At 24.0% G+C, this 15,910-nt stretch overlaps 1 protein-coding gene across 1 annotated transcript in view; it reads left to right on the forward strand.

The window, feature by feature from the left end:
- The window catches only part of LOC129614925 (uncharacterized protein DDB_G0283357), a 248,793-nt gene extending 235,998 nt beyond the window's left edge, over nucleotides 1-12,795 (forward strand). The window contains exons 6-11 of the mRNA XM_055529882.1: nucleotides 1,351-1,451; nucleotides 1,583-1,790; nucleotides 4,234-4,329; nucleotides 8,044-9,013; nucleotides 9,422-9,528; nucleotides 12,518-12,795. Coding sequence (XP_055385857.1) covers nucleotides 1,351-1,451; nucleotides 1,583-1,790; nucleotides 4,234-4,329; nucleotides 8,044-9,013; nucleotides 9,422-9,528; nucleotides 12,518-12,678 — 1,643 coding nt within the window. The 3' untranslated portion in view covers nucleotides 12,679-12,795. The remainder of the gene's footprint in view (nucleotides 1-1,350; nucleotides 1,452-1,582; nucleotides 1,791-4,233; nucleotides 4,330-8,043; nucleotides 9,014-9,421; nucleotides 9,529-12,517) is intronic.
- Nucleotides 12,796-15,910: the final 3,115 nt, after the last annotated feature.

Genomic DNA, 15,910 nt, shown 5'->3' on the forward strand with positions numbered 1-15,910 from the left:
CTTGCACAACCAATGTAAGTAAAGCTAATGTTTTTGAGTCTGTAATCTCCCAATCGATGTAGCCAGCTGTGTATCCCTAGAGATCATTAAAAATCAAAGTACCTTCAATTTTTATTTTCAAGGTTTCATAATTATTACATCACTGTTTCTCGATTCCCGATGATCTAGCTAAATTCATATTTAAAATTTTTTATAGATTTATAAAAATTATGAACCACGACGGAAAATGCCAATTTAATATTTTTTTTATATATTTCATTGTCCAGAATAATATTTCTTATATTATAGAGCTGAGCCCATAAACCAGTAATTCAAAATTCAGCAAGAGACTAATTGATCAGTTTTAATTCTAACAAGAAAAAATAGAGTTGAAAGGGTCATAAAATATACCATATCTAACTATGGGATAGACTATTAATTTAGGTTGCCGTATATTTTCTAAGATACAAGGATCAAGATGTTTTAACGATTTTTATTACACATAGTAGCCCTAATAACACAGTTTATTTCACGATAATTCCAATAATTTCTGAGATAATGCCAAATAACTGTTGTACGGCAGTTATCACAAATGCTCATGACATATCAATAACTTTTAACGAAAATAGCTACCATTTTACCATATTCGTTTTTGCAAAACTTCAATACTGCAGGTTGAACAGATTTTAAGATATAGCTAAAAAACTTTTCAAATTGTATGGCAGCTACTGGAAGGAAGGAAGGTCCAGCAATTTCAATGACTTTTATCAAACACATTGACCCTACTATCTTATTCGCTTATTTGAAATTTCAATACCATAACCTTTATTATTTCTGATATAATCAAATAAATTTTGAAGTTGTATGGCAGCTATGATTTATTATAGTTAATGTTCTGGCATTAACTATAATAAATCATTTGTGAAAATTTGGTGAACTCAGCTCAAGTAGTTTTTGAGTTATCGTTAGAGTGGACGGACGGACAGACAAAGCTAAATCTACTCAGAATTCGATACTGATCAAAAACATATATTTGAGTTATCGAACATACGCTCTTACATGTATATACATATGTAAAATACTATAGTAAAGTCTTTATGTGTACATGTTATGTGTTCATCTAAACTAAATAAAAATATAAATTTTTAAATTCCGGTAATAAATGTAGTACTGATTAAAGTAATTATACATATTCTAACAGCTTATAAGAAGAATATTAAATATCTTGCTTCCTTTTAATTGACATAGTAATACACAGTTTATTATTTACAATAATTTTTGAAAATTAAATTTATATTTCAATAAAAATATTAGTTTTTTTATACAAAAAGTAGAATATTTAAGCGTTTAATTATTTTTTACTATTTCTAGTAATACTAATTGCTGACGAAAATCGTGATATTAATATTCATCCAGACGAAGATATCAAGAGGCAGCGAATTCATTACAATGGTGATCAATTATATTCAAATGTAAGTACATTTTAAATAAAAATATAAAAATCGTTTATATTTCCAAATTTGTATAAAAAGTTATTTTTATTAAAAAATATGCAATTAAAATAAAATATTTATTCTTTCAATTCAATTGCCAAAATTAATAGCTTTGGTCTGGCAAATGGTGCATCAAGGACGAACATAAACTATTATCAGATTTAGGTACAGCAGCAACTACAAGTACAAACGGTGGTAGTACACCATATTATGACACACATAATAGTTTTGTACCAACATCCACGCCTTCATGTACAGAATCAATATTATTTGACACAATATCTCAAACACAAACATCATTATATTCTCAATCAATTGGTAAATATTTAATAATATTATTTTACATAATATGTATATGTGAATTATGTATATTCTAATGAAATTTAATAATATAATTACATAATATACCTATGTGAATTATGTATATTCTAATGCAAGATCGAATCAATTATCGAATAACTTATATATTTTCGACGTAAAACTATAAATAATCCAAATGAAATTCTGTTCTTTAAATAGAAAATTATTAATTCGGTTTTCGACGATAATAAAGAATTTTATGGATGAAATTTTTACAAAAAACTAAAGTTGCAGAATCTGAACAGGATATTAAATATAAATTTCAGAGAAAAATAATCGAAAACATCGGAATAACACGCTGAGAAATACAAACGAACGATAAAATGTCTTCAATTTTTTAAAAAACAAAAAATTAATGAATCATGTTACATATAATCCATGCCATACAAATATCGTGAATCTACTCTACAGTTAGAAGTACATAAAATAGTGAATAATAAACTATTAGCTTAGATGCAGAAAAAATATAGATAATTCTGTTTAGTAAAATGTGAATTCAATAGTTTGTTCCATTACAAACAAAGTTGAAATGTAAAATTTCAAGAAAATTCGATTTTTTTGTCACAATAGTAAAATTATTAGTAAATATTGAAACAAATTTGTATGAAAATGACATCAGGCTAAACCTAGAAGAAGAAGTGGCCGAAAATGAAATGACCATAGATGTTTGATGAGTATATTTTTACCGGCGAAATTACATGCAATAAGGGAATAATAAATGTGTGGGCACGCGTGAATCTCCTGTTCATGTGAGCCGATTTTGTATTCATATACTAGTTTACTTCACCTATGTCACAGGTAGATCCACTTTTGGAATACGTCAGGACTGGGGAATGCTCCTTTTTATAAGACGATTTCACATTTTTCATCTTTTAGAAGAAAGTATTCAACAGGTTAAATTGACAAATTATATATTATTTTCATCTGGAAGTACGAGAAACCATGTAAATTTTGGAAAATATCAGGTGCTAGCAACTGAACTGTTACTATGAGCTAAATGTACATTTTTGCGCATTAATGAAGAAAAATAATTAACTACTTTCCTTGAAATTTAGTACTCAAATTTAGGGTGTTAAAATAATTAATATATAAGTTTTTTGAGAATATCAGGGCTCCGAAAGAGAAATAGGACCGATTTTATATCTTCACCGTATATAAGCAACTAAGTAACGGGATTGCTTGAAATTTAATATTTGAGTTCGCTTTGTTACTGGAACTAACTCACGAGCTTTTTAGGGAATTTTAGATATGTAACCTAAAAGTTTGCTAACGGTCTCAAAATTTGAAAGAAGTTTTGAAGGGGCACTTTTAAAATCTTATGCAGATTTATTTTTTCATTTTTTTAATGTGAATTATTTTAAAGCTGAATAGTGTCAGTTATTGTTATTATTGTTTCATATTTCGTACGAAGATATTTTGGAAAGAAAATAAATTAAAACAAATTGTTTGATATATTTTATACCTTGCACTTCGTGAAGGATATAGTCACTTTGGTATGAAGTTTGTAACCACTTGAAGGAATCGTCTCCGGTATGGACATATATATATATATTCTTGCTCAGCGTAAAATTCTGCGTTGATTTAGACATGTCCGTCCGCCCGTTCGACCGTTTGATCGCACGACAACTCAAAAACGAATAATGCAATCGACACCAAGCAAAGTTTTTTTCTTTTACACCAACGACGGCTGCTATTGTAACTGGACCAATTCGGACAACGGGTTCGGTAGCTGCCATACAACTCATAGAGGCTCTTTTAAATGTTTCAAAAAGTAATAGATCTGTTGATATCAAATTTTGCAAAGATTCATGAAACTCGGCAGTCGTGTGCCCAATTTCAAATCAGATATATATCTGAAGTTTTGTTGTAATTGCTTGACAGGTTCGGGTAGCTGCCATACAAATCCGAAAGTTAATTTTAAATATTTGGAAAAACATTAAGGCTAGATTAATGAAAGTCGGCAGTCGTGTGTCCACTTACATGTCAGACATAATACCCGTGAAGTTTTTATTGAGTGGTTTGATAGGTTCATGTAATTGCCATTTAGCAATCAAGCTTAGTTTTAAATATTTTAAAAACAAATTTTTAAACTCAAAATATTTAAAGTGCAGGGTATTCAGTCGGTTTCTACTGACTGAAACGGTTTTACTTGTTATTATGTAAATTATAATTCAGATCAACCACCGCAATTTTCTACAATTTATTTATAATTTAACAATTTATTTTCAACAATTTATGTATACCTTCTGTTAATTATTTACATTAATGTATTATATTAAGAAATATTAAAAATTAATGTACAATTCTGTTAACTATTTAAAATGGAACATATTTTATTAAATATTGCAACATATTAGAAAATTTGTAAGACATACTAAAATAATCAATAAAAATTTAACAGGAGGAAACTCATTAACTCCTTTAACACCTATTTCAATGCAAGATATGAAATTAGGGCAAGGAATACTCGATCAAACATTAACGTCATATCATACAGGTAAAAGCATCTCCTTATATAAAAAAAGAAACGTAAAAAATGTAACAAAATTTGGTGATGGGATAAAGCTTTTCGTTTACGTATTTTTTAAGTATTTTTTTCTATATTTTCTAAATTAATTTTTTTAGGACTCACTTATATATCAAACATTATTGCACAAAGCTCTAAGTATCGAAGCTCGAAGTTAAGCTCTATAATATATCTACCTATTTTAAAAAATATTCAAATTTTCAGCATCTGTATGGTATTGTATTCAATCCTCAGCACAAATTTTCCCCGAAAACTTTTTGAGCCATGAATCTTTTTGAAACACCGATGAAACTGTCTGTTGATAGGTCCGACATCACCTCCATATGAATCGCCTTTGTTACTAAGCAACAGAATACTGCAACATAGCTTTTTTTGTGCTCTCTTTCCCCGTATATGAAAGTGAGTCCATATGGGACCAAAAAAACCCACACCCATATTTAAAAAAGGACGGACTGGTAGTGCTCGAAATTCAGGTAGGCTTCCCATTAATTACTTGTACAAGTGAGGTTTCGCCTGTACACATAATACATATTGGGTTAGGATTGGTGTTGCTAATCTTCTCCCTTGTAAAACCCAAAAGCGCTGTGTGGTAATTGATAGTAATTTCAGCGGCCCGGCATGTAGATGTTGGACGTGAATGTCGTTCATTATAACTTAGACACAAGGTGATCACTGAGTTGGACTGGATGTTTTACTGAATAAGTACAAGGCGCTTAATGTAACCTTTCTCTGACTGTCAATATTCCTTTCGTTTTTTACCGATCGCATTGTGTGTACAATAAGGTAAGTTATGTGATGGCAAAAAATTTTGCATATCGAGTTTTCAGTGGGGACCCACTTCTCCATGGTAGGGAATTGTAAAAAAACTGTTTTTAGCAACCTGTCGGTCTGTTGGTCTGTGTGTGCACGCGTGCATCTCAAGTTCAACTTAACCGATTTTGATGAAATTTTACATGTAAGTTTATTTCGACTATAGCACGGATTGATCTATATTTTTGGGATATATCAGGCCTCAGGAACGGGGCCTTTTAACGGGCCTGTTTTATATTTTTCATCATTTTGAAGAAAATATTCAAGAGATTTACTTAAAATTTCATATATAAGCTTCATTCGACCGTACGCGGAACCTCTGACCTCCTTTTGGAAGAAATCAGGTGTCAACAACATTATTCGCAGCAAACACATAATTGAATTCTTGTTATTTATTAAGTAAAAAGCATGTTTTGAATTAACTGATTGATCAAATATGCCTTTTAGTGTAGAGTTTTTCCAATCTATTTCTTGACGCTGGAGGAATATTGGTCCATGTCATCATAATTCTGAATCTATCGATCAGTTTGATGTCGTTGCTTTGGACAGTTTGCCGGGAGGGTTTTCTTTACCGCTTATATAGTTCCATTTGTGGACCTTTGTGAGTTCTTGTATTAACGTGCTGCGTATATTTTGAATACCGATGCTTCACCCTTTTTCCATGATAAGAAAATTTGTTAATCTGTTCAGCAATAAATTTCATCTATTTTGATTTTCATTGGGATTTTTACTTTTGTTATTAACCATCGTTTATCATTTTGTCATAAATTATCGTTGCTCATAATTCCAAGCTATGAATCGCTAATAATTTTATAGGAGCCACTTTGGATTTCGAATATAATAATTTGATCTTGATTTTTCTAGTTTTGTCAATCGATCTGACGTAGATAGCAGCCCAAGCGAATTTTCGGTAGCAGTCCAAAGATCTTTTGGTTTTTGCTCTTTAAGTTTGCCGAATACCATACAGCCAAACACTGTGTTTATATTACCATGAATTTCTCTTTTTTAAACAATTGGTGTGCAAACCATGTTTGTATGAGCGTGTTCGTCTTCCTTCTATTCTTGCTGCCACGAAATCTGCGTATAGGGCCAATGTATGCTTCTAGTTGCAATATTTACTATTTACTGTGTTAAATATTGACATTTGTTTTGAATTGTAATTGCCTATTACAGTAATTTTTTATTTTCATGTTGTCAAAACTGTTATTTGTTTTGTATCGAAATTTGGTGATGTTAATAATTGATATGAATGATCGTTGCTCCATTTACAATTCACCGCACATTTTCCAATATAAGAATGGGTCTGTTTGCTATGTCAAACAGGATTTTTGGTTCATTCTTTCTAATATTATAGATACTATTAGTCTTTTGGTTCCATATCGGTGTTCTAACATTTTTCGAACAATATCATAATTTGCATCAGTAATTGATAAATTACTCAATGATTTCTCCACTTCGCCAACTACACTTGACTTTAAGTACGCCATATTTTCCACCTTTTTCTATGGTTGAGCAATTACCATTTGAGAAAAGTTGTCGCTAAAATGTACCAATTTCAGATAATCTCCATTAACATTGAAAACAGTTTTACTTCAACTTTAACTGTCTTTTTAGTGTCTTGAACAAATGCCGTTTAAATTGATTTTTGATATCAATTTAAACAGCATTTGTTTGATCATTTTATTGACGTGTTTGTTCAACATATTATCAAAGCTTACTTCGCTGACATTATCCATCAATTTTAGGATTATATTATAATCTCCCTTAATGATTTTAGCTAGTTCCTCTAATTGTAAGCTTTGAGACTTGAAATATATGAGACTTGTTTCTTCCCAGTTCATCTTTTTTTTTTTTTATTTATTTTATTTATTGGCCTTCATGAGTAGCCAAACTTTTGTAATAACACAATGTTCACAGCTCAACAAGTTCGGAGTTACAGGGTCTTAAAGTCAATTTCGACTAATTTTTTTACCTTTTGAAATTTTAAGTATAACTTCGCATCTGTGTAAGACAGGTCCATTAACAATATGATTTGGAAACTACAGAGTCAGGTCTTTCTTATGAATATCTACCTTAATTACAATCTGTTCAGATTTCGGAATTTCAAGACTTTAATACTCGAAAAATTTGAAATTTTAAGTTTTCATTTTAAAATAACATTAATTTCCTAGGTGACGTTACATTGCACCTTTTTCCAATTTTATCACAGCTGGCAACCTTGTCTTCTGAGCTTCAATTTGGTATTCGGGTCATCGTCGCACCAAATCTGGTTTAGGAGTTCTTTGAAAGATAGAGTACTATAAATCCTATTTTATAACAAATTTTTTTTCTCCAATTATTTAGAAAACTGTAAAACAACCTTTTAAAATGTTGTCTTCGTTCTGTTATGCAAATGTTCAACTTAACGGAGTTTAACGTAACGGAGTGTTCTGGAGTTTTGATTTAAATAATCTTTTGATAAATGATCGATATGAGGATATAAAATCTTTGAGAAGTTTGCCGCGATATACCGGCAAGCAACTTCAATATCATATAGATCCCTAAAAGAATTGATAAGATTTTAATATGCCGACGCACTGCAATAAAAATGCATAAATTCTTTTGAAATACACCGCCATTAAAAAAAAAGTGTCGATACGCAAGGTTACATTAAGTCCTTTAGTTTTTGAGAAACAAAACTGAAATTTTCAAAATGAGCTTTTTTTTAATTGCGCACTGAATTTATTTATTTTAAGATTTTTTAAAATGCTTTTCGCTTCAATCATCATTTTATTTAATTTTTATTTTTTTATTTTTTTCAATTAATACGAAATGTTGCAAAAATTAAATCCCTCATTTTGAATATTGAAAAAATTTTGGTAAAAAAAAATTCAGTTCTCGAAAATGGCCATGGTGGCTATACAAATTTAGCCAATTTTGGTATTGTTGTTAGTCCACATGGTGAATCAGGTTCATCACCTGGCTTACCAATAACAATTGTTACAAATGATACAACTGATGGTGGTGCAGATGGTGGTGGCCGAGGACCAGTCAATGGTGGTAGTGCTAACAGCGATAATGGAAATGGTGGGCTCGGATCTCAACATCATCAACCACACCAACATATACATCATTCGCATTCAGAACAACATCAACAAACTCAGCAACATCATCATCTTTCACATCATCATCAAACACATCATCATCATCAACCTCATCATCATCACCAACATCAGCAACTTCTTTCAAACCGAGTAACATCGACATCCACAACAACAACAATTACAATACCGCAGTTACCATCATCATCGTCCACATCATCATCAGTATCTAATACATCACTAACAACAGTAATTCCAAATAATAATGAGAACAATAGTGACAATACAACAAGAACGATTGATAACAATTCAACGGTAACAATACCAAGTGTTATTGGTAATAATAATGGTATTGTGTCAACAGTGGCAGTTGCAGCAGCAGTTGTAGCACGTAATAATCAACAAAATACAACGAATAATTTGAATACATTGGGAAATAGCAATAGTAATAGTAGTAGTAACAATAATAACAATAATAATAGTAGTAATAATAATATCATGGGAGGAAGTAGCATTACCATTAATGATAGTAACACAGTTACAAACTCAAATAGGACTGAAATGAATAGAAATTGTTTATCTCCGTCAAATAATCAACATCATCAACAACATCATCAACACCAGCAACAACAACATGATACTTCATCACTTATTGTATTACAACCATCGTCTTCAAGTGGATCCACAGTATCGGCTGCTGCTGCTGCTGCTGCTGTCGGTTATTCATCAATGTTGCAAAGTTTTAGTCATTATCCTACAGGCAAGTCATTTTTTACTTTTTAATTTTGTTTTGGTTTTTTCTTTGGTTTTTCATTTTGGATAATTTTTTTTATTTTGGTTTTGGTTTTTCATTTTGGATAATTAATATTACAGTTCTTTACACCTCTTATAAAATGGTAATGGATTTTTTTTTCGTTTTGGTAAAAATAAGTGAAAAATTAACGTATCACAAAGCGATTCGATCTTATACACTGGTTGATTATAGAAGCAATAAGATATTATAATGCGCATATACACCATATTTTAGGATTTTTATAATTTAATATTAAAATAAATTCACATTTAATTGTAAAAGATGCTTAAAAAAACACTTAAAGAGGAAAAAAATTACGATTTCCGTGTAGAAACCTTAATTCTAATTATAAAAAACATGAACATTTTCTTATAGGTAGCAGTAGCGTAGTTCCTGGTTCAGATTATGCTTATAATCCTGCATATCCTCAATATGGAAGCGCGTATGGGTCTTATGGTTACAGCACAACTGCTAGCGGCCTCCTTAGTAAGTATTGATTAGTTAAATAAATATGTGCTATTTGATAATAAGTTACAATATTTTCGTCTTGAGAAATACTCATCATTCCATTTGCAACGGCACTAATTTGCAAAAGATTCTTCTAAAGCAAAATGTTGCAATTCTTTTTACCAGAAAATATAGTAAAATATTAAATATACGTTCCAATGCGAAACCTAAATGATAAAATTAATTTTGTTTTTAAAATTAATGTTTATGAAGAACAATCTAGCGTTATTGGAAATGCTGTATCGTACATTGAAAAAGTGATTTGATCTCTACAGTCTAGACATAGTTGTTGATGGCTGAAAATATTTTATTATTTTGCAAACAGTTAATTTTATTTTAATTTGATTCAGTCATAGAAATTTTATGGTGTAATGTGAAGTTAAGGAAATTGATTATTTCCTTAACTTCACATTACACTTAACTTCCTTGATAGCGAATATTACTGTGTTTATTTGGAAAATTACAAAAAATACGAAACCAAATTCTCTTTTTTAGAAATTGTATTAAACAGCTTAAAAGCAAAATAAAATTTGAAGCAATTTAGAAATTACCCATTTTGTCCTATATAAGTTTTTATGATTAGTTGTTTATTTATGGTTAAGGTCTATTTAGATATCTGGTTATCTGTATAAATAACATTTTTACAGGGAAATCTATATTATATATTTGAAAGTTATTCATCATGATTTTCGCCAGAATTTTGAACAAAATAAAACGAAGAAATAAGTTTGTTTTTGTATTTAGTTTTGAAAATAATATACAGGCTGATTCAGTAAAGAGTACAATATTATATATCATTGTTTAAAGCATCAAAAATGAACCAAATTTTCGTTAGTAAAACAATCAGTAATTAATCAAATAGTAAAACAATCAGTTAGTAATCAAAACTTAACGGTTTCCAAGATACAGGGATTTAAAATAATTTTCACAAAATTTCTACTTGCCCAAACTTTTGTGCTCATTATTTCCTTTCTGAAAAAAATAGAAGTTTTGAATGAATAGTTTCTGAAAGGGCTAATAAATGGTTCCTTGACATATTACTTGATTTTGTGTTTTATGTATTTTCGGAGTACCAACCATTCGAACTTTGGAAAAACACCAATTTGTATTTCCATTTTGTATTTTTTCAAATTTCTTCCTCCTCACAATTTTGTAAGAAAGTTTTAGAAATTTAATTTTTTTTGTTACAGAATTTTGGCCACTTTCTTATGCTTTGATTTAAGTTCTCAAATATTAAAAAATCTGTCTAGGTACAATAGATATAGCACAAAAACCATTTTTATTCTGTTAGATTAGAAAGAGAAACCAAAGTTAAAAGAAACTACCTCAAATTATCCTAAAAAGACAAGCGCCACAAATACCGAAAATTTTTTGGGTTGACTATTTTGTGCTCCAAGAAAGTAAGTAAAGCTAAACTTCAAACTCAAATCTAATTTCGAAATTTGTTTAGCGTTACGCTCTGGTAGGATATATACTGATCATACTTCATACATTTTAAAATTTAAATCACGACTAGAGTCTAGCCTTCTTCATTCCTACAAATTTGTTATTGGTTATTCAGTGACCTCTGATTTTTATTCTTTTTAAAATGATGTTGTCTTCGGTATCAAACATAATAAGTTATTAGATTATGCTGATAACATAGAGTGGTTGAATAAAATAATAAAAATCTACTGGTACTTTCCTACTGCAACAAGATCTTACGTCTTTTTCTAAATGCTGATATTAAAACAACTTTAATATACTACTTAGTTTTTAAATACATTAATAAAGGATTTGAGACACCAAATCTTCTTACAAATAACACTTTAATATTATAACAAAGTGAATCACTTTTATAACACAATTGTGTTATAAATTCAACAAATTCAATATTTCAGCAAATTCAATATTTGAGTTATTAAACGAGGATCTATGTAGTTTAATGATTGATAATATACGATAATATCAATAATGAAATACGAGCAAATTTTTTCACTTGGCTGCATTATCAAACTATGCAACTATGAAAATTCCTTCAGACTACGCAGTTGTATAAAGGATTTTTCACAGTTTATTTCTATTAGAAATTTATGAAAACGAAAATGTATGGACTCTAAATTACGTCTTACAAAAATGTATGTTTTGTGAGACGTAATTTAGAGTATGCGGGTGTTCATTTAATGAGTTAAATAGTAATAAAATTTAGATTGAGAGAAAAAATTTTCCTAAACATGATTTGCATAGCTGGAATTAAATTTCGATATTAAATTTGGTTTGATTGATTTAAATTTTTTTTTTTTTCACTAAAACCAGAAGACAGTTTTTTTAACGGAGGTTTGTTAGAACTAATGTATCTCAAAATCTACTATTATTAACCCTTCAAAATCTGAATCGGCCATTTTAAAATTAAATTAAAAAAAAAAAAACTTTCATGAGGCGGCGACAAAATTTAAACTAGAGGTCTGCGCTGCATTTCTGACATTTCATTACTCGTATTACAGATTCAATTTCCGAACAATCTATATTTTCAGTATATGCAGCGTGATTTTCGAACGTACTACAAACTAGAACAATTTTAGAACTGAATAAATAAAAACCCCCAAGTTTTCTTGTAAGTATTAGAACACAATTTCACCAACAATGTCATTTCTGTTATTTTCGAACGACTGATTATTTAGAAGTTTCAGAATTTGTAGACTGCGAAAACAAAAAACAGCTAAAGTTTTTGCATACTGTTTAAGGCTGCGAGTTGGAAAATTTAGTTTTAATGTAGAACTTTCAGCGCAACATGTATAGACGAAAACCACCATATTAAAGTTTTCAATATTTTTATTGTAGCTTGAGTAAAAAAACTTAAACGTTTTAAAGAAATATTCTGCTAAAACTTGAAAATTTGTAAACTAAAAGAGAGCAAAAAGCCTGAAAAACTTTTTATTACTTTTTATAAAAAAAAATATGCGAAATTATTACAAATGTTTTTTTTTAGATTCTTCATATTATTATGATGGTCAAAATCAAAATACAGCAATAAATCAAGATATACGTTCTCCATTAGCAGCGACAAGAGCAAATTCGTTAGCAAGTGCAGCATCACCAACTGGAAGTGCATGCACCAAAGCCGAATCATCTGACATATTTTTAGTTTAGTACTTTATAAATGAAATTGCATTAAATTAAAAATCTAGTATTAATAATACCAATAAATAATGAAAAATTAATTAAAATGAAATACCAAGATAACCAATAATAAAAATTAAGATAAATGCCAAGTTATCAATAATAAATTATAATATTTAATATCAATGATAAATAATTAGTAATAAATAATAAATAATAATATATAAATATTATTGATAAATAATTAATAATAAATAATAAATAATAAATAATAAATAATAAACAATAAATAATAAATAATAAATAATAAATAATAAATAATAAATAATAAATAATAAATAATAAATAATAAATAATAAATAATAAATAATAAATAATAAATAATAAATAATAAATAATAAATAATAAATAATAAATAATAAATAATAAATAATAAATAACAAATAATAAATAATAAATAATAAATAATAAATAATAAATAATAAATAATAAATAATAAATAATAAATAATAAATAATAAATAATAAATAATAAATAATAAATAATAAATAATAAATAATAAATAATAAATAATAAATAATAAATAATAAATAATAAATAATAAATAATAAATAATAAATAATAAATAATAAATAATAAATAATAAATAATAAATAATAAATAATAAATAATAAATAATAAATAATAAATAATAAATAATAAATAATAAATAATAAATAATAAATAATAAATAATAAATAATAAATAATAAATAATAAATAATAAATAATAAATAATAAATAATAAATAATAAATAATAAATAATAAATAATAAATAATAAATAATAAATAATAAATAATAAATAATAAATAATAAATAATAAATAATAAATAATAAATAATAAATAATAAATAATAAATAATAAATAATAAATAATAAATAATAAATAATAAATAATAAATAATAAATAATAAATAATAAATAATAAATAATAAATAATAAATAATAAATAATAAATAATAAATAATAAATAATAAATAATAAATAATAAATAATAAATAATAAATAATAAATAATAAATAATAAATAATAAATAATAAATAATAAATAATAAATAATAAATAATAAATAATAAATAATAAATAATAAATAATAAATAATAAATAATAAATAATAAATAATAAATAATAAATAATAAATAATAAATAATAAATAATAAATAATAAATAATAAATAATAAATAATGAATAATAAATAATAAATAATAAATAATAAATAATAAATAATAAGTAATAAATAATAAATAATAAATAATAAATAATAAATAATAAATATTAATAATAAATAATAAATAATAAATAATAAATAATAAATAATAAATAATAAATAATAAATAATAAATAATAAATAATAAATAATAAATAATAAATAATAAATAATAAATAATAAATAATATATAATAAATAATGACAAATAAATAGTAAATAATAAATAATAAATAATAAACAATAAATAATAAATAATAAATAACAAATAATAAATAATAAATAATAAATGATAAATAATACATAATAAATAATAAATAATAAATAATAAATAATAAATAATAAATAATAAATAATAAATAATTAATAATAAATAATAAATAATAAATAATAAATAATAAATAATAAATAATAAATAATAAATAATAAATAATAAATAAAAAATAATAAATAATAAATAATAAATAATAAATAATAAATAGTAAATAATAAATAATAAATAATAAATAATAAATAATAAATAATAAATAATAAATAATAAATAATAAATAATAAATAATAAATAATAAATAATAAATAATAAATAAAAAATAATAAATAATAAATAATAAATAATAAATAATAAATAGTAAATAATAAATAATAAATAATAAATAATAAATAATAAATAATAAACAATAAATAATAAATAATAAATAATAAATAATCAATAATAAATAATAAATAATAAATAATAAATAATAAATTATAAATAATAAATAATAAATAATAAATAATAAATAATAAATTATAAATAATAAATAATAAATAATAAATAATATATAATAAATAATAAATATTAAATAATAAATAATAAACAATAAATAATAAATAATAAATAATAAATAAAAAATAAGAAATAATAAATAATAAATAATAAATAATAAATAATAAATAATAAATAATAAATAATAAATAATAAATAATAAATAATAAATAATAAATAATAAATAATAAATAATAAAAAATAAATAATACATAATAAATAATAAATAATAAATAATAAATAATAAATAATAAATTTTAATAATAAATAATAAATAATAAATAATAAATAATAAATAATAAATAATAAATAATAAATAATAAATAATAAATAATAAATAATAAATAATAAATAATATATAATAAATAATGACAAATAAATAGTAAATAATAAATAATAAATAATAAACAATAAATAATAAATAATAAATAACAAATAATAAATAATAAATAATAAATGATAAATAATACATAATAAATAATAAATAATAAATAATAAATAATAAATAATAAATAATAAATAATAAATAATAAATAATTAATAATAAATAATAAATAATAAATAATAAATAATAAATAATAAATAATAAATAATAAATAATAAATAATAAATAAAAAATAATAAATAATAAATAATAAATAATAAATAATAAATAGTAAATAATAAATAATAAATAATAAATAATAAATAATAAATAATAAACAATAAATAATAAATAATAAATAATAAATAATCAATAATAAATAATAAATAATAAATAATAAATAATAAATTATAAATAATAAATAATAAATAATAAATAATAAATAATAAATTATAAATAATAAATAATAAATAATAAATAATATATAATAAATAATAAATATTAAATAATAAATAATAAACAATAAATAATAAATAATAAATAATAAATAACAAATAATAAATAATAAATAATAAATAATAAATAATAAATAATAAATAATAAATAATAAATAATAAATAATAAATAATAAATAATAAATAATAAATAATAAATAATAAATAATAAATAATAAATAATAAATAATAAATAATAAATAATAAATAATAAATAATAAATAATAAATAATAAATAATAAATAATAAATAATAAATAATAAATAATAAATAATAAATAATAAATAATAAATAATAAATAATAAATAATAAATAATAAATAATAAATAATAAATAATAAATAATAAATAATAA

The sequence above is a fragment of the Condylostylus longicornis genome, unplaced genomic scaffold (genome assembly GCF_029603195.1).
Source record: "Condylostylus longicornis isolate FDR11 unplaced genomic scaffold, ASM2960319v2 ptg000127l, whole genome shotgun sequence".
Lineage (NCBI taxonomy): Eukaryota > Metazoa > Arthropoda > Insecta > Diptera > Dolichopodidae > Condylostylus > Condylostylus longicornis.